This window comes from Saccostrea cucullata, unplaced genomic scaffold, assembly GCF_032062105.1.
Source record: "Saccostrea cucullata isolate Sc308-1 unplaced genomic scaffold, CSIRO_AGI_Scuc_v1 ctg9115, whole genome shotgun sequence".
Classification (NCBI taxonomy): domain Eukaryota; kingdom Metazoa; phylum Mollusca; class Bivalvia; order Ostreida; family Ostreidae; genus Saccostrea; species Saccostrea cuccullata.
Window position 1 is genome coordinate 4,947 of NW_026925598.1, and position 20,054 is coordinate 25,000.

General features: G+C 33.6%; 2 protein-coding genes and 1 long non-coding RNA gene across 3 annotated transcripts; 1 reads left to right on the plus strand and 2 right to left on the minus strand.

The window, feature by feature from the left end:
- The first annotated feature begins 9,933 nt into the window (after positions 1-9,933).
- LOC134269305 (uncharacterized) lies at positions 9,934-10,698 on the plus strand. Its single transcript, XM_062751502.1, has one exon. The coding sequence runs from the start codon at positions 9,934-9,936 to the stop codon at positions 10,696-10,698; it is 765 nt and encodes a 254-aa protein (XP_062607486.1).
- A 48-nt stretch (positions 10,699-10,746) lies between these two features.
- LOC134269307 (uncharacterized) lies at positions 10,747-12,947 on the minus strand. Its single transcript, XR_009992550.1, has 3 exons — positions 12,885-12,947; positions 12,537-12,752; positions 10,747-12,439 (listed from the first exon to the last, which is right to left on the minus strand). It is a non-coding gene; the product is annotated as an uncharacterized LOC134269307 (long non-coding RNA).
- Positions 12,948-13,891: 944 nt separating this feature from the next.
- Positions 13,892-15,322, minus strand: LOC134269306 (uncharacterized). Its single transcript, XM_062751503.1, has 4 exons — positions 15,032-15,322; positions 14,848-14,945; positions 14,512-14,637; positions 13,892-13,947 (listed from the first exon to the last, which is right to left on the minus strand). The coding sequence occupies exons 1-4, from the start codon at positions 15,206-15,208 to the stop codon at positions 13,926-13,928; spliced, it is 423 nt and encodes a 140-aa protein (XP_062607487.1). The 5' UTR covers positions 15,209-15,322; the 3' UTR covers positions 13,892-13,925.
- Between the last annotated feature and the right edge of the window lie 4,732 nt (positions 15,323-20,054).

Here is a 20,054-nt window from a genome sequence, read left to right on the forward strand (position 1 = left end):
TCTTGCGTGGATCAAATCCATGCAACATAAAAATCTTTGTATATTTTGAATTTTTTATTAAATAATTCATCAGAACATACGTCATACTTCACAATACACAATAGATTTTCCGTAATTCAATGTGTCCGCGAAATTTTCTCACAACCCTCGTATGTTATAAAATAAGAGAGTTCCTCCATTAAAGTTTCCGCACAATATCACCTCAGCGGCTCACGTTAAACACCCTACGCTGAAGACTTTTTCATGTTTTCTTACTTAAGGAACAGTTTTATATGTGTAGTATTTGCCTTGTACATATTTTTTATCCGATACTGTTTGAAATAATTTGGCACTACCTATCATAAATGTGTTCCCTCTTTTGCTGTGTAAATGTTTATCAGATAAAATATCTGTTTTAAAGTTGAAAAATCTTGCAAAATCGATATGTGTACTTGTTTTAGAATACCAGATTCCCGAATGTATTTGATAATTTGGGAAAAATAAACTTAGTATAATATGAAAGAAGTTTTGCAACTAGAGGTATTTTTCATAAAATATAAATTTCTTACAAAGAATTTATTATTTTTCACCCATCCCAATCCCAAAATACATTTATACAAAGAATAAAGGGAATTTTTTTTTTTTTTAGTTTTAAACTTTTAAATCAACTTCATATCTTGTTTTTGCTCTTAGAAGACGTATTTTTATAACTTGATACTAACATTCTAACAAAAAATGTCTTTCCTTAAACCTGGCATGTTGAATCTGAATTCATTCATCCAGTCTTACAGGATTGCCACTGAAATAATAGAGACGTCATAAGTGATACGCACCCTCAAGTAGCAGTTTTCACATTGAAGTTTAAAATAAAACCATTTCATTAGAGCTGGACTCAAACGTGTGGACATTTGTAAATTCTAAATATATGTATTGTATTTCTAAGGGAGTTATAGATACCACCATTCTAAAGGCTTCACACCGTGGCATGATGTAAGCTACAGGAGATCTCTTTTTTAAACAGTGGTCACAATGAACTCACAAAATCAAAAACAGTTACCTTGCTTTGCATGAGTAAACATGAGAAACGACATCAACAAAGGGAGAATTTCGAATCTGTCACGTTCAAGATTTTTGAAAATGCGAAATAAAAAAGTAAGACAAAAATACCCCTGTCAATTAGTTATTATATGAACCAGACGGGTTTGCACATAGTTCCTGTCTCAAAATGCACAAAAGCAGACCACGGTGCCAGCTGGAGGGTGCTAACCAAACTGAACATCGCTTGGTGTCGAAGATGAAAGGCAAAGTACTACATGGTAAATAATTTTAACATTCGTGCTAATGCAGCCCCTTGATTCGGTTTAAAGTAAAATAACACTTGGAAAAGGCTTAAACTTGACACGCTAAAACAATAAGCGGTAGTTGAGAGGCCTACATTATGCTACAATCAATTTCTTTTATCTGGATATAAAAAATGTGTATCCAGAAGTGCGAAATGATAATTTAAAACATGTAGCTCATTGAATCGATATGCAGAATATACCATGAAATATTCAACTTACACTACTGGACGTGAAGTTAGGATCTCCACCGACCAAGTAGTTTCAGAGATTGATAATTATGTCAACTTTAATTCCACGATAGAGACTGTTGAGGAAAAGAAGATTTGACAGACTGAAGAAACTCCTGGAATGGAGGGGATATTATGGCAAAAAAGATATAATGAGGTTTAGTAGACATTATAAGAAAGATTATATAACAAAGTTATCTATAAGAATTCTGTGAAATATGTACATTGAAATGATAAAAATCCTACAATTGTTCTAATATATAAAACAGTAAAACTCTTACTCATAATAACCTTACTTAAAATTAAAGAATGCCAGATATGAAATAAATTTTTAGTAATTTGGCATGTTTTAAGTAACCTACCATGACTCAGAAAAAGAACTTATCTCATATATCCATATGGCATCAATACTTAAAATACAAAGGATATGCTGAATTATTTTGGGTGATCCAACAACTTGTTCTTTGTTTGATTTGTTTTTGATTTATATTCATAAATATAATCTTACCATTTCCATGTGGTTTTCGTTTCATTTTTACATGGATTATTGAAAAAAGAAAATGTAAATAAGATTTCCATCGTTTGAGGAACGAATAAGGCAGAATCAGTTTCTACTTGGATTGACAATGAAATTCTTTTCGGAATTACAATGTCTTTCATTCGAATACCCGGTGAATATCACGTGGTTCTTTAGAAACGGCCTCGTTAGCAAGGCTAATGGTTCAAACACCATTATGGACGACACGTATATCATGATAAATGTTTAAATTTTATTAACTGAATATTGAGATAGACATGTATTTTAAAACAAGAGGCACATGGGCCAGATCGCTCACCTGAGCACTGTGGCTAGCATAAATGCAGAAATTAGTTTATTTTGAAAAGTTTTAACCAAAAAGTAGTCCCAACCATTCCTTAAAGGGGAGAAAGTATGATTTGTACAAACTTGAATCTACACTATCTGAGAATGCTTCCATATAAATACATGTATGACCAATCATGGCTTTGCTATTCTTGAGAAGATTTTTAAAGAATTTTCCTACATATTTCTACGTAAAACCTTGGTCGGCCACTGTGACCCCGCCCAACCCCCGAGGGTCATGATCTGAACAGTTTTGAACCTACACTACCTGATGATACTTCATTTAAATATGATCAATAGGGCAAGAAAGTCTCGTTTGTGCGTCACTTCCGGTTTGGCTGCTGGAGATAAACATTACGAAAATGTGCTTTCGGTTCAATATTGCCGGTTTCACCTCGTGAAAAATGCTTTGTTTTGTGGCGAGCTGTAACCACCAAAGCTTGCGGGAAACTTGCAGCTTCTTCAGGTTCCCAAAGAAATCAATAAAGATATGGGAAAAACTTTGCAGGTATGATGTTTTATTAAAAAACACTTCTCAAAATATAACAGAGGAATGTCGGGTTATACACTGTCCTTTCAATCGTACGCCTATAACATGTTACCTAATGCCTGAAATTGAATTCAGCTTAAGAATACAGAGTTATCAGTGTTGTATTTCACTTTTTAATATATTCTGATTCATTGTAACAGTGGTCTTTTATAGTCAACTTAAAGTTATCCCGAATTATCACCCACGAGAGCACGGGTGGAGAGGGGAGGTGGATCTACAAGAGCTATGAAATATTGAAAATAATAGTACTCGGACATCAAATCTTTGTTTAGATTATATTTACACGTATAATTAGAATATAATATATTTAATTCAGGAGACAAGATAGGACAGTAACTGCAGCTGACAGAATATGCAGCTGTCATTTCAAAGATGGAAAAAAGAAAATGGACCAACTATCTTCCCTTGGAATCAAGGGCAGTATTTTGACTTTGGAGACCCTAATGCTATTTCAAGGTATGTTTTGAATATTTTTGTGTCATTATTTTGAGACATCATTTTACCATACAATTTATTCAATAACAAAATCTTTTCTATCAACAGCTAATATAAATTTATGAAGTTAAAAAAATCTGACAGAATATATGTAAAAATTTGAAGTAGTTAGTTATAAGCAAATTATGTAACACATACAGACAATGCAAACAGAGCCCATCTGTAAACCAGGGAGAAGAAAATGCGGTTATGGTGGAAGAGACAGAAGCTGCACAACCAATTCAATCATTTAGTGAGGGTTTTGACCATGACCAGCATCTACTGCGACACGGGACCGTTACAAGCACCTACTGCGATAAAGAGTCAAATTTATTGAAACAAATCCAAGTGAGTATAAAAATTTCAGTAGTACATGTATTTAGTATTGTAGTACTTAAACTCTGTTTTGTGTACAATGTTGTAAAAAAAACAGTTAGGCCAGGTAAAATTAATCTTTAGATTCTCATCCTAATTTGCCAAAAAATTGGGGCGGGTGGGCGGATTTTATTTTTAGGGTCTTCCGTCTCCAACGGAAGACCCTCCTATTATTCTATTGTTTCTTTTTCACTTTTTTTCTTATTATTATTATTATTTTTCTCCATACCAATTTTTGTGCAGACGATTTCTCAGAGATGGTTTGGTCGATTCACTTGAAAATTTCAGAGATGATCTGTCATAATGTGAACCTGATCCATTTTTCTTGATTTTTTGAAATTCACTTCCGGTCAAAAGTTATCGCCCTTTAATCGATTTTTATATGACATTTTTGTCCGGTCAAAAACTCAAAAACGAGAAAAGCTAGAAGGCTGAATTTTTCAGGAATGATAGACGACATGTTATAGTTTTGTACCTATGTTTTCAAAATTTCCGGACGTGCCTAGTATGGAAGCTCGGTAGGGGTCAAAATTTAGGACACGAATCATGACTGATTTTTTGAGACATTTTGAATCATATCTTTTAAAGTATAATTATTTTGTTAACACATACTGAGTAATATTTGTGCAGAATAACAAGATCTTTAATATGATATCAAAAAAAAGTGCTGACTCATCACATTATGGGCTAAGAGGGGCCAAAAGTATTTATTTGATAACTCTTTAGCAGTCAATATTTTGTAATACATTACTGAAACAAAAATGTTTATCTCAACAATCTACAACTATATATAATGTTATTTATATCGTATGGTACATAATTAGGGGCCACAAGGGGTCAGAATTCTTAATCTTTGAAGCTTAATATCTCAAAAGTGGAAAATATTTTGATAAGTAATATTAAACAAAAGATGTTCAAAATCATGTTCTGAGCAATATGCAATCTTTCATTTTTAGATAAACGTCCCCATTAAGGAGTTGTAGGGGTGGCCCCTAAATATTTCTTTTGCAAATAACTCAAAAATGAAAGAGAATCTCTGAATAGTTGTTGCACAAAAATTGTTCAAACTCCTAAGAGCTTTAAGATGAAATCAAGAAAAAGGGGCTGGGCACTCAAATTAAGGGCCGAGAGGGGCCAAAAGTCTTCAATCGATAACTCTTTAGCAGTCAATATTTTGTTATACATTACTGAAGCAAAAATGTTTATCTCAACAATCTACAACTATATATTATAATTTGAATGTCTTATCTAACATAATAAGGGACCACAAGGGGCCAGAATGCGTAATCTTTGACGCTTTATATCTCAAAAGTCGGAAATATTTTAATAAGTAATATTGAACAAAAGATGTTCAAAATAATGTTCTAAACAATATGCAACAACCTTTCATTTTTCGCTAAATGTGCCCATTAAGGAGTTGAAGGACTTATTCTATTGTTTCTTTTTCACTTTTATTAGGGTCTTCCGTCTTCAGCGGAAGACCCTTCTATTATTCTTCGGTTTCTTTTTTACCATTAGGGTCTTCCGTCTCCAACAGAAGACCCTTCTATTATTGTATTGTTTCTTTTTCACTTTTATTAGGGTCTTCCGTCTTCAGCGGAAGACCCTTCTATTATTCTTCGGTTTCTTTTTTACCTTTATTATTATTATTATTATTATTATTATTATTTTTATTCTTTTTTCTTCTTACAAAATTTGTGCAGAAGATTTCTCGGAGATGGCTCGTTCGATTTGCTTCAAATTTTCACAGTCGATGCGTTGTCATCTGAAGTTAATTCCGGCAAATTATTTTTTCGAAATTCACTTCCGGTCGGAAGTTATCGCCCTTTGATCAAAATTTGGAGGACCTCCTTGTCTGTGATGGAACTCAAAAACGGCTCAAGCTAGAAAGCTGAAATTTTTAGTGATGATAGAGGACATGTTGCCACGTTGCAACATGGTCAGGATATTTTCCGGAAGTGCCTAGTATGGAAGCTCGGTAGGGGTCAAAATTTAGGACACGTTTTATGAGTGGTTTTTTGAGACATTTTGTATCATATCTTTTAAAGTATAAATATTTTGTTAAAACATACTGAACAACATTTGTGTAAAATATCAAGATCTTTAATATGATATCAAGAAAAATGTGCTGACTCATCAAATTAAGGGCTGAAAGGGGCCAACAGTTTTTATTCAATAACTCTTTTAAAGTCAATATTTTGTTATACATTACTGAAGCAAAAATGTTTATCTCAACCATCTACAACTTTATATAATGATTTGAATATCATATGGTACATAATTAGGGGCCACAAGGGGCCAGAATGCTAAATCTTTGATGCTTTATATCTCAAAACGGAGAAATATTTTGATAAGCAATATTGAACAAAAGATGTTCAAAATAATGTTCTGAACAATATGCTACCTTTCATTTTTTGCTAAACGGCCCCATTAAGGAGTTGAAGGGTTGGCCCCTAAATATTTCTTTTGCTAATAGCTCAAAAACGAAAAGGAATTTTTAAACAGTTGTTGAACACAAAATGTTCAAAATCTTAAGAGCTTTAAGATGAGATCCTGAAAAAAGGGGCTGGGCACTCAAATTAGGGGTCAAAAGGGGCCAAAATCCTTCAATCGATAACTCTTTATCAGTTAATATTTTGTAATACATTACTGAAGCAAAGATGTTCATCTCAACCATCTACATCTAAATATTATGATTTTTATGTCGTATGGTACATAATTAGGGGCCACAAGGGGCCAGAATGAATGCTAAATCTTTGATGCTTTATATCTCGAAATGGAGAAATATTTTGATAAGCAATATTGAACAAAAGATGTTCAAAATAATGTTCTGAACAATATGCTACCTTTCATTTTTTGCTAAACGGCCCCATTAAGGAGTTGAAGGGTTGGCCCCTAAATATTTCTTTTGCTAATAGCTCAAAAACGAAAAGGAATTTCTAAACAGTTGTTGAACACAAAATGTTCAAAATCTTAAGAGCTTTAAGATGAGATCCTGAAAAAGGGGCTGGGCACTCAAATTAGGGACCAAGAGGGGCCAAAAGTCTTCAATCGATAACTCTTTATCAGTTAATATTTTGTAATACATTACTGAAGCAAAGATGTTCATTTCAACCATCTACATTTAAATATTATGATTTTTATGTCGTATGGTACATAATTAGGGACCACAAGGGGCCAGAATGCTAAATCTTTGATGCTTTATATCTCGAAATGGAGAAATATTTTGATAAACAATATTGAACAAAAGATGTTCAAAATAATGTTCTGAACAATATGCTACCTTTCATTTTTTGCTAAACGGCCCCATTAAGGAGTTGAAGGGTTGGCCCCTAAATATTTCTTTTGCTAATAGCTCAAAAACGAAAAGGAATTTTTAAACAGTTGTTGAACACAAAATGTTCAAAATCTTAAGAGCTTTAAGATGAGATCCTGAAAAAGGGGCTGGGCACTCAAATTAGGGGTCAAAAGGGGCCAAAAGCCTTCAATCGATAACTCTTTATCAGTTAATATTTTGTAATACATTACTGAAGCAAAGATGTTCATCTCAACCATCTACATCTAAATATTATGATTTTTATGTCGTATGGTACATAATTAGGGGCCACAAGGGGCCAGAATGCTAAATCTTTGATGCTTTATATCTCGAAATGGAGAAATATTTTGATAAGCAATATTGAACAAAAGATGTTCAAAATAATGTTCTGAACAATATGCTACCTTTCATTTTTTGCTAAACGGCCCCATTAAGGAGTTGAAGGGTTGGCCCCTAAATATTTCTTTTGCTAATAGCTCAAAAACGAAAAGGAATTTCTAAACAGTTGTTGAACACAAAATGTTCAAAATCTTAAGAGCTTTAAGATGAGATCCTGAAAAAGGGGCTGGGCACTCAAATTAGGGGCCAAGAGGGGCCAAAAGTCTTCCATCGATAACTCTTTATCAGTTAATATTTTGTAATACATTACTGAAGCAAAGATGTTCATCTCAACCATCTACATCTAAATATTATGATTTTTATGTCGTATGGTACATAATTAAGGGCCATAAGGGGCCAGAATGCTAAATCTTTGATGCTTTGATGATATCTTGAAAGGGAGAAATATTTTGATAAGCAATATTGAACAAAAGATGTTCAAAATAATGTTCTGAACAATATGCAACCTTTCATTTTTTACTTAGCGTCCTCATTAGGGTGTTGAAGGGTTGCCCCTTAAATATTTCTTTTGCTAATATCTTAAAAACGAAAAATAATTTCTGTATAGTTGTTGAACAAAAAATCTTCAAAATCTTAAGAGCTTTAAGATGATATGAATAAAGAGGGCTGATTCCTAAAATTAGTGGCCGTTAGGGGCAAAAAGCCGATTTTTAAAAGTCTTTAATGTTCAATGTCTTTTTACAGATTGTGGTAAATCATTATTTTAGAATGAAAATCGCAATCAAAATCTTATCTCATCTCATCAAGAATTGGACGGAAGACCCACTCGTTGCTCGCAACGAGATCTCATCTAGTTTATTTTTTATAATTGTTAATTTATATATAGGCCTAAGTATCAACAAAACAATGGACGCCCCGTACACATTTTTTTCATTACCTTAATGCAAATATGAATAGATTTAATTCTTTCCATATTCTTTTAAATATTTAAAGAAAATCTTTGCTTTAAAACTTAAATATTTATTGTTAATTAACAAATTATCAAGTACACATTATACGGCACACCTGAACAGAATGAGGTGGGGATACCAATAAATTGTGTATGCGGGACTTCTTATTTTGCAAAATCTATGTAAATGTTCTAATAATTATTCTACTGAAAAATCTAGGCCTTCTCTTAAGTCTGTGTACAATGTTGTAGATTTTTTTTTTATTTCAAAGCTAAGTCACACAGCTGGAGATCGTTATATATAACTTGATTTTCCTCGTCTATTTTTACTTAGTTACAATCTCTCTACATACTTGCTCCTGCCAGTGATGGTATCTATATGTGTTTATGCTATTTTTTCTTCTCTGCCTTCTCTATACTGACAAATTATCTTTTCCTTACACATTTAAACTGCTTTTATATTGCCGATTTTTCTCCATTCTTCACATGGTGTTTTTGCTATAAATAACGACACGCGACTTTTAATACAGACGGGAGATAACTCTTAAACTTTGACCCAAATTCTTACTGAATAAAAATACATGAAAATACCCAAAAATCAAAATAAAAAACATCGGGGCGGGACATTTTGAGAGGGGCGGGCGGGGATGAGAATCTAAAGATTAATTTTATATGGCCTTACACACTTACCGGTATATGGTTTTTGAAGGAAATGGAACAACAAATTGACAAGCTGACATCAGAAATAGCTATTCTTAAGACTAGGAAACAACCTTTCACCATAAGCCAGATCATCAATGATGAAAAGAAGGTATCCATTTTTTTACTGACTGATACATTATTTGTTCCAATGTAGCTCCCTCTGTGAAGTGGTTAGAGCATTGTGAAATAAGGAGTTGATCCTTACCTCCCGGGTTCAAATCCCATTGCGGGATGGAGACCAGTCCTTCAGATGAGACTGTAAAGACAGAGGTCCCAGTAAGTGCTGGCATGAAAAACATCCCTCACTGCTCAAAGGCCATATAAGTGCCGAGTATAGTCAGAATTTGTAGCCATGCACTGGCAAGTGAAGGCATCTCCATATAAGTGAAAAATTCATGAGAGCGACGTTAAACAACAATAAGTCCTTGTTCAAATCGCATATACTGTATAAACTCACCTATAAGTAGATTGATTTTTAGGAGTTAAACTTTGGTCCAAAACTCTTCATCCAACTTATACCATGTTATACGTGAGTTATAAAAAAAAAAATGATTTTTGCAGGTCAATCCCTCTAAATAATTCAACCTTAAAAAATACAACCGTTTTCTATGCAATTATATACAGTATGAGAAATTATTTTACCTTTATAACAAACTAGAACAACTACATTCCATAAATTCATATTTTATTAGATGCTGATGTACACCTCCTTGAAAGCAGACATGTTTAGAGTAGTGGACTCAACTATTCAGAGATTCCATTAACATATGTCAACAACTGGACACCAGCAGTGATTTCAAGAACTGACCAGTTATTAATGACACTGATGAAATTGAAGCTAAACTCTCCCAATTTAGATTTAGCTGAGAGGTTCAACACAAGTAAGACAACAGTGCAAAATATTGTGGTTACACATATTTTTGCTTTGCATGAGGTGTTCTTTGAGGGCATGATTGAAAATAACATTCCCTCCCTCTTAAAGTGCAAGTCCTCTATGCCGACAAGTTTTGGTGATTTTAATTGTTGCCGTCTTGTGATCGATGCGACAGAGGTGACCCAAGACGTTCCAGGGCAGGATATGTTAGCACAGTCTCAAACTTATAGCTCATATAAAAACAGGCACACCGTAAAATCTGTTACAGGCGTTGCCCCTGACGGAGCTGTGGTATATGTAAGCAAACTTTACCCAGGAAGTACATCTGATGTGGCCATTGTTGAACACAGTAAAATGCTCTGCCAGTTGAAACCAGGGGATATGATTTTGGCTGATAAAGGTTTTACTATTCACTCTCTCCTTCCAGCAGGTGTGCATCTCAACATCCCTCCTTTCTTGAAAGACAAAGGACAATACACTCCTGCCGAAGTGCAACTGTGCAGAAAAATTGCCAGATCTCGTATCCATGTAGAGCGGGTAAATGAAAGAATTAAGAACTTTGAGATATTATCTCACATTCCTCACAAGTTTAGACATTTAAGCACGAAAATTTTTCAAGTATGTTCTATACTAGTCAGTTTTCAAGATCCAATGATTGCAGAGATTGCAGATAATTACATTCAGGCTCAAGATTTAGACACTCATTAATATATGATATAAGAATGTAGAGGTGGAGCAAATGTAATTTGTTTCATGAGAGGTTCCAAGTATTTGTAATTGTGTTCAGCTTTAACATATATTTCTTTTATGATATTCATACCCTAAATTGATATTGTAAATGTAAGTGTAACAAAGTTTTGACAAACCCAACCTTGCTTCAAGTAGAGTGCTATGTATAAGTGCCAGGAAAATAAAGGTTGTATTATATGTATCATAAATCTTGTAAACAACTTTGAAAAGAGCATTTTAAGGTAAATAGTATGTTGTCATTGACCTTTACAAAGATTCTTTGAAAATACTCCATTTATCATTATTTTTTGCAAAAAAGCATGTATATTTTAAATTCTATAATATCATGAAAGCTAGCAAATTTTACATATGTTATAGTAAATTTCTATTCTTTATCCATTTTTTTTAATACATTGAGTCATTAGTCTCTTTGGATAATGGAACAGTACAATTGTTATGAAATAATTCTTTGACAAAATGATGTCCAATATTTACATGGAATATGTGAAATACCAAAAAATGTAGTTCCATATTGTACATAAAATTTACATGTATTTTTTCATCACTTCGTCTCGTTTACTTGCATATTAGGCAAAAAAAAAATCAATTTCTTGGTTCTCAGGCCCTCCCTCATCTCTTCCAAGGGTGCCTCATTGACCCTTTCTAATGCTAAATCAATAAAATATAAACACCAAATCACCTCCCTCATCATTTTTTGAGGATTTGTACAATGTAAAAAGCTGCCTCGTCATGTTTTGGGGGCAATAAAAAAGAAAAAAAAAATGCCTCCCTCCCTCATCATATTTCTTGAAAAAAGGCCTGAGAACCAAGTAATTAACTTTGCATGGCCTTACATGTATTCGACTAGATAAAAAAAAAAGCATATACAGTCAAAAATTTATTACACAGTTTATGATATATATATATTTAAAAAGACATTTGAACAGAATACTTAACTTATTTCTTCTACAGTTCTGAAAGAAATCTTTCACTGTATTAAAAAATTATATTGTGTATTTTTAAGTGGTAAGAAATAATAGGAACAACCTGAAATACACTACAAGCAAAAATCAATCAATACAATATAAAACTCAAGAAATAATTATTCATGATTATGTGTAATGATGAGAAAACTTTCAGAAATAATTCAGAAAACAAAGTATAACTTCTGTTGTTGATTTCCAGCTTTACCCCGAGTACATATGTATAACAATAAGATTCCTTATAAATAGTGCCTCATGATTACTGAAAACAAGCGGTTCAAGTCAAGTCCCAAAATATTCAATGTAGCAGGTATACAAGTCTGACATTGCCCTACAACTCACTGTATTATTACATAAACATATAACATATTTGTATGTGTATAAATTGGGATTACTGGTAATCACTAATCAAAAACTTCAATTTAAGTCACTCATAAAAAACCTACCGTATATCAGTACAAATATACAAAATTGCCTATATGATGTCATACTAACCAAATGTCAGTCCTGAACAATATTTGGGATTATTTTACAAAAGTAAAAATCGATGAGTTTTGACATATTTGGGGTCCAGGTGCTGTCCTGAAGAATTCTCACAATAGCTATGTCTTCCGTAGTCCACACTACAAAGTCACATGATGACCTGTTAAGTATGTGCAGCTGTCCTTGCACCTGATCGTAATATCTGTGGCCCTCCTTTAATTTGTAGAACTTCCTTCCTTCATATATTTGGTAATCTGAGACATGAAATAATAAACTTTGTATTAAATATGTACCATTCCTTAATCAAGATTTCAGATTTTGCGGAAATTGTACCTTAAAACTAAAACCTACCCAAGCAAAAGTCTTTGACAGATTCTATGGCCTCGGGAATTGACATATTCCTTGCACTAAATGGGCACTTCACCTCCAAAACTTCTGGTTTAACAGCCATGCACTCGAGTAGGTCTGTTAATTCTACATCCTGGTAGTTGTAATTGTGTGTCGCTGCACGTCGAATAATTCAATCAGGGCTGGCTCCCAATATGCCACTCTCATGCAGCCATACACCTGTAATAAATATGTTTGGTGTTTTTCACGTTCAATTCCAATATTTAAAATTGTTTAAATTAATTCTTGTCCTTTAAGATGTTTGAAACCTGTGGGCTATATTATAAATTACACATAAGCACATGCACTTACCAGTTTCTTCTACAATAGCATCTCCAAATGAACAGTATTTTTGTCCTAGCAGTTGACTCATTACTGATCCCCCATAATATGGCATCCTTTGTCGAGAGATTGTATGAGGAAAAGATTTGCTTATATAATGATGGTGGGAATCTGAAAAATATATCAATAGTTCCTCAGTTGAAAGTAAATTATATACTTAACTTGAACAAGGTAATATACCTGTATAAGATATGTTAACTTTACTTTTGGACGAGAAAAAAAGTACTACCTCTGCCTTCTTATTGCCGATAGTACCACACCAAAATTTGATGCCGTTAATCGATTTTTTTTAACCAAAGCCCAAAGATAATTTGTTCGTTGACCACATGTCATTTGTGCCACCTGCAAAATAATATAGTTGGTACTACGTGTATTAATATAGTTTAAAAAATATTTTGTGTAAAAATGATATATGGATGATATTCATAATTTTCAATTTAATATTTATTTTTAATGTCACATACATTTTTTTTTCTTTTTGAAGACATGTCAAGTACAATATTTACAAAACGTAATACCATCTCTTGAAAGTTAATCAGTTGAAATATGAGTGTTGTGCCATCATTATTAAAAAATTGATTTGTATACTCTGACCCACATTTTTCAAAATGGGTTTGTATTTACTGATGTGTGCATTATACACTTGACATCTAGACATATTCATTACTGTTTCAATCTTAAAATATCTTAAGGAAGTGATTTATTTTACATTTAAAATAATGACCAGGTGATCTGGCCAATCCGTATTTTCAACAGAGACTAAAAGAAAGGAATAAAATCAAAGTACACCCCCCCAAATAATAAAGAATGGGTAGGGACTGATTCAAAGTATTTATAATTCATAATGATTCTAGAGTATACTTATATAAATGTCCTACTTGTTCTGTCTGCTGCTTCGATACACAGAGGTTTGTTTTAAGCCACTGCACTTTATTGGTCGCACTTGTGTAACCTTCCGTTAACAGAAGATCCTTAATGCATGGAACATCCACTTTGGGAGCAGGGGGTTCTTCAGAAACTATCCATTGCATGGCTAACAATTTGAATAGAATTAATAAATTATAAATGTATGAATGATTGAAATGAGTATATTTTATTAATCTAAAATGATACAGTAGTTATGGTTTGATTTTAATAATAAAATGGGTTATACTTAATTAGTCTATCAAATAACAATACTTTAACATTTTCTCAATATACAGTATATGCAAACACTTTCAATGGATATCTCGTACACTTTGCTTTCAATATGCAGGAAAGTCTGATAGTGCTCAACTTCATTTCAACAAAAACTGAATGAAAATATTTTGTTAGTCTGGTCACATAACAAAATAAGGAAACATGTATAAACATTTTCAATTAAACAAAGAACAAAACATGTTTCAACATTTTTTTTTTTCAAATCAAGACCTGAAAATCGACCAAGTTCATTCAGCTTTTCCCGTAAGAAATTTATATCTCTCTCATCAACTGATCTTGATGTTGCCCTGTCAGTGTAATGTAATTTAATCTTATTTGAATAGAATGCAGAGGGATTTAAAAAAAAAATTCTATATCACTTTTGTTTTTTTTTCACATTCACATAATTCATGTATACCTATAATTTGCTAGTTTTGGTGTTGGAGGAAATAATTCATCCATGGTCATCGTTTTCTTTGGGGGTCCACTCTTTGGGTGTTTTATCCAAGATTCTCTTACATCCGTCTTACTAACATTCTTGTACCTAAATTAAGATGAATAACATTTATAAAATGCACAGGTACTTGGGTCGTGGTTTATAAATATTTATAATGTACCTTATTGATATGTAAAAAAAGTATTTTACATATCAATAAGGTACATTATAAATATTTATAAACCACGACCCAAGTACCTGTGATAAAATGAAGGTAAAAAATCATTTATATTTTTTATTGTATTAAAAAATGCATACCCATATAACAGAAGAGAAGCTTTGTGGTGACACTTATCCTGGCCATTAACACAGTCACAGATACTGTCTTCCACAGTGTAATTATCGCCAAGTGTGATCTAAATGCAACACGAAATATTGAAAATAATGTCGTTTATGTACTTATATATTATTATTATCAAATATCAAACTATTTGATACATACGTTAATATGATAGCTTCTATCCCTCATGCTGGCTTGCACCCTTCCCTGGACGTGTCTCAGCTCAGGATCGTACAGGAATTTAAGTACGTGTTCAGATTTCACAGCCACTTCAGACTTCTGGTGTAGCTTTTTAGTCCCGGATACAAAATTCAACCAATACAGAATGGACAATGCCATTCTGTATCACTAAAAACAAGAAATCTATAATGCCTATGTATAGCGCGGATTTGTTTATCTCCAGAGGTTCAATTCACGCCAAATTTCGCGAACTCTCGCACTTCCGCTTTCTCGCCCTATGATGGCTTTGTTATTCTTGAGAAGTTTTTTAAGAATTTTCCTATATATCTGTATGTAAAACTTTGGTCGGCCATTGTGGCCCCGCCCAACCCCTGGGGGTCATGATATGAACAAACTTGAATCTATACTATCTGAGGATGCTTCCATATAAGTATGATCATTCATGGCTCTGTTATTCTTGAGAAGAAGATTTTTAAAGAATTTTCCTATATATATTTCTGTGTAAAACTTTGGACTAAATTGGTGTAAATTTGAATCTACACTACCTGGTTCCACATGAGTTTCATCTCTCCTGGACAAGTGGTTCTTGAGAAGAAGATAACTTAAAAATGCCATTAATTTTTCACTAATTCATAATTATCTCCCCTTGGAAAAGGGCGTGGCCCTTCATTTGAACAAATTTGAATCCACTTCACCTAAGGATACTTTGTGGCAAGTATGGTTGAAATTGGCCCAATAGTTCTTGAGAAGAAGATAAAAATTTTACAGACGCGTGGACAGACAGAGAGACGCCGGACAAAATGTGATCAGAAAAGCTCACTTGAGGTTACAGCTCAGGTGAGCTAAAAATGATTTTCCATTTTTCATGGTTTTTTTGGATATTGTTCACTAAAGCTGCCACATGTCCGAATGTTGTGCTATTTTCAGCGGCCGATCGATTTGTGGTTGTGTTAGAATGAGCCGATAGGGAGGTGATGCTTTATATTTTCATTGACTTGATGAAATATTCATTATTGATAACAAACATCAAAGTCATGAATATTTTTTTATTTCCTATGCAGCTTGTAACACGAGCTTTAATTGGTTACAAAGACTGGTTTAAATTTCCGTGCAGCCGACAGGAGCCAGGGGTAAATATAGCCTTGTCCCCTGCTTCTTCCGGGTGTTGCTAAAACGCGGAACGGAAAACGGAACGAACGGAAAACGGAAAATTTTTGTCAAACAAATAACATAGATTTGATATAAATCAGACAAAAGAGCAATATTCTAGTTGTAAAAATCATTTCTGATTAAAATTTATTGTAAACTATTATATATTTATGAGTCATACACACCCTCCGTGGAAAAAATGGTACTGAAAGAAATTCGACACCCCCCCCCCCCCCCCCCCCACACACACACACACATACGAAATAGGATTTTCGTGTTTGGGGAAAGGTCATATCTCCCTTTTTTGGCTTGTCTAATTTGTTGTATGTTGGAAAATTAATTTTTACTGACACCCCCCCCCCCCTTCTTTCATTTGGTTTCCAATGTCAATGTCTGTACAGACAAAAATAACTACTTATGATATTCAGATTCTGCACGCAGTGTCGAATTCGCGAATCATGAAAGGGGGTGTGGCAGTTTCGGGTCTGTAAAGGGGTCCACAGTCACATTAAAAATTGATTTATTAAAGCTTATGTTTATTTTAAACACAAAAGGGGGGGGGGCATATCTATTACAACTTCTCGATGAGCGGAAAAACAAACTCAATTTTTACGGGGTCATTCATATACACCTCCCCCCAAACATACACACATATGTACCGCAAACAAACAAAATTTCACTTCATTGAATGCAAAGATTCCGCATTATATCTACCACATGAAAGTTTTCCGACTTTGTCTATCCATAATTTAAATATATAGAAAGCGATTCTATTTTGAATAAAATTCTAACAACCAGTGTGTATAAGAGATGTTTATTCGAGCTTGCCTTCAAGGTTTGCCCTAAACGTAATCTTAATAATTTTTTTTTTTACATTTTATTTCTCTTTTCATGGTTCATCTAGATATCAAAAATTTGATCCCCCCAGTCATAACATTTTTACTACGGAAATATTCATTCAAGTTAACATCCTCACACTTTTTGTGAATGTAATTAATGTAGTAAGTTAGTGTAAAATCAAAGTACTCAGAAGTACAGAGAGCCGGGCTCATTTACAGAGTAGCATGGATTTCTTACATGAATCACGTTTATATTCTGATGAAAAATTTTTAAAACTATCAATATAAATGATAAGACACTGACAGTGAGTTTTTCAATCCTAATACCACGGTCCGATTTTGTCAGAATCAGAATTAATCTGGTACCGCAGCTGAATGTAAACAAACAGGCCAGTCTGGTTCCCTCTCCTGCTTTACCTCGTATGTGTAGAGAACTACGGTTACACTGATTATCAAAAATCCTTAGGCTAATGAACTATGTTCTTTGACTTATGAAGTTTTCAAAGTCATTACTACAAATGTTTATTTTATATAGATAAAACTTCGTTTTATTTTTGTTGCTTTATTTAGCGTTTGTATCATCTCAAAAGCGGTTGAGAGTAAGAACTATGTTTTTGCACGTAACTTTAAAATGGCGACTATTGGGTTAACATCCTGTCTTGAACAGGATCACATAAGCCAGCAATTGCTCTTTCAGAAATAAGCCCGGCTAAAAATAGTACTGAAAGATGTTCGAATTGGAACTTATTCCCCCTCCCGAATCAAACAATTGTTTCTTTTCGTGTTTTTGCTTGTCAACTACTTTTAAAGTTCGTTTATCCCCCCCCCCCATTTTCAAATTCGATTCTAGGTGACTGCTATGTTAGCGATTTTCGTTAAAAAGAGACTTGGCATGACAAAATCAATTTGTATTTAATAGTTGGGGATTAAATATGTACAAGATATATTGTGTAAATGATAAATTTTGTATTTTAAGTGATTTAATCCAAAACAATATATTCCGTTTTCCGTTCCGCGTTTTAGCAACACCCGCTTCTTCCTTACTAGTGACGCGGAGACATCATAGTTGAGCGTTCAGACGTCATACTCATAGCTGAAGGTGCAGTCACACAATGCGATCCGATTTTACATTTCATTTGCATACTATTTTGACAAGACAAAAGCAGGTGCATGTTTTACGTTTATTTAATATTAGTAAATAAAAAAATATTAATAAGTAAAGAGTGTTATCGATCATTTATCTAATTTTACATTACATCATTCTGTCATTACGTTTGAAGCTGACATAAGTAACCCTGTTCATATGTGTTTGATCTCTCAAATTTAATGCGTGTACATGTAGGCCTATATTTAAAGCTGAACACTTCTCATAAATAGTCACTGTCAGACGGGTATATAAACCGTTCGCTTTCGTTACACCCGATTGCACACTTGAAACTCGTGGCCGACATGTAGTACTCCTATCGTGGTCTTAGATTTTTTACGTTTATTTCTTGTTTTTATGTGCATTTTCTGTTTGTAAATAATGTATTGACCTGTATTTTCCATAATACTTTTGTCATGTTTTGGAAAAAATACGTAAAATTTGATAATTTCATCGATTTTGAGTAGCACGCGCTTTGTTAGATATACGTCTGCACTCGTCGGATCTCTATAGTAAAATACATTGAACTGACTAGCGATCTGCTCCTTATATACGAGTTGTAGGGAGAGCGTTGAAGAACGAGAAATATGGCGGACTATGCCTATTTACGAGTAGTGTTCAGCTTTAACTTACAGTTGAACTTACCACCAAGTTTGAGAGACGCATCAATCCTCTCCACAGTTTGTATCCGTGCATTTTTATCCGAATACAATTTCAACGAGACTTCCCAAAGTGCAGGTTCACTTTCATACAGCATGATCAAATCAATATCGTCGGCAAGAGAATCTAGTAAATATTCTTCTAAATTTTCGCAAAATGCCATTTCGAAAAGTTTTAAAGAATTGTTTCCCTTTGTTAGGTCACCTGATTAAATCTCTCTCTCCTACATCACCCTTACATGACGATTAGTTATGCTTTGAAGGTATATAATCGAATCATAATTTTCTTTCCCTTTTAATTTGATTTTTACAATGGTTACAATGTCAGTGGTTTTATTTCTTCGCAGATATGGTTGTTCTTGATATTGCAAACTCACAGCGCAGCACAGTTAAGGTTACAGTAAGGAGGCGGGGCCAAAGAACTGGGTACGGTATGCATAACGAGGCGGCCCTGTCTCTAAATCTGATTGAAATTTTTTACAATCATGCCCACGATGTGTCCTTTCAAAATCATTTTATTTTTTGGAATTATCTTTTACCGTTTTTCCGTCAGAGGTTTGGGAAAATGGTGCATTTTCTTCAATAATTACAACTTTTGACGTAACGCCGTCATCACGACGTTACTGATTTTAACGTTACGTTAAATGAAATCTGTAAATTCTCTTAATCGAGGACTATTTACTTAATTCTGCAAATATTCCAGTAAACCATTTTGAACTATCTTTGAATTTATCATACATCGTTGATTGTTTGAAATAGTTTAACAATTTTAGAAATATATAATTTTTTACAAACGATTGTACCAAACACGCTAGTCTACGAAACTTTGTTCATCCAGATGAAATGAGGTGAGTACTTAAAAATTGAACGTATAGTTTATGAAGTTGGAATTTTTTTGGGGGGGGGGGGGGGCAATGAAAAAGCTATCAACAGAACACCCCCTTTAATTCCAACAAATGACGGCGATATAAATGTTGGGTCTTTTTTATGAACATATTAATTACTCCCTATTTCGGGGTTATATGATATGCCTCTTTCAATTTTCTTTGATTTTAGATTTTTTACCCTCGCTTGAAAAGTGGGAGGGTATATAGTGATAGGGGTGTCCGTCCGTCTGTAACGCTTTGGTGGTACCTCTTTTTTATGTTTTGCCGTTGCGTTTTGCCAAAAAATGTGTCGGATCAAAAAGTAAAATAAAAGGTGCACAATGGCAA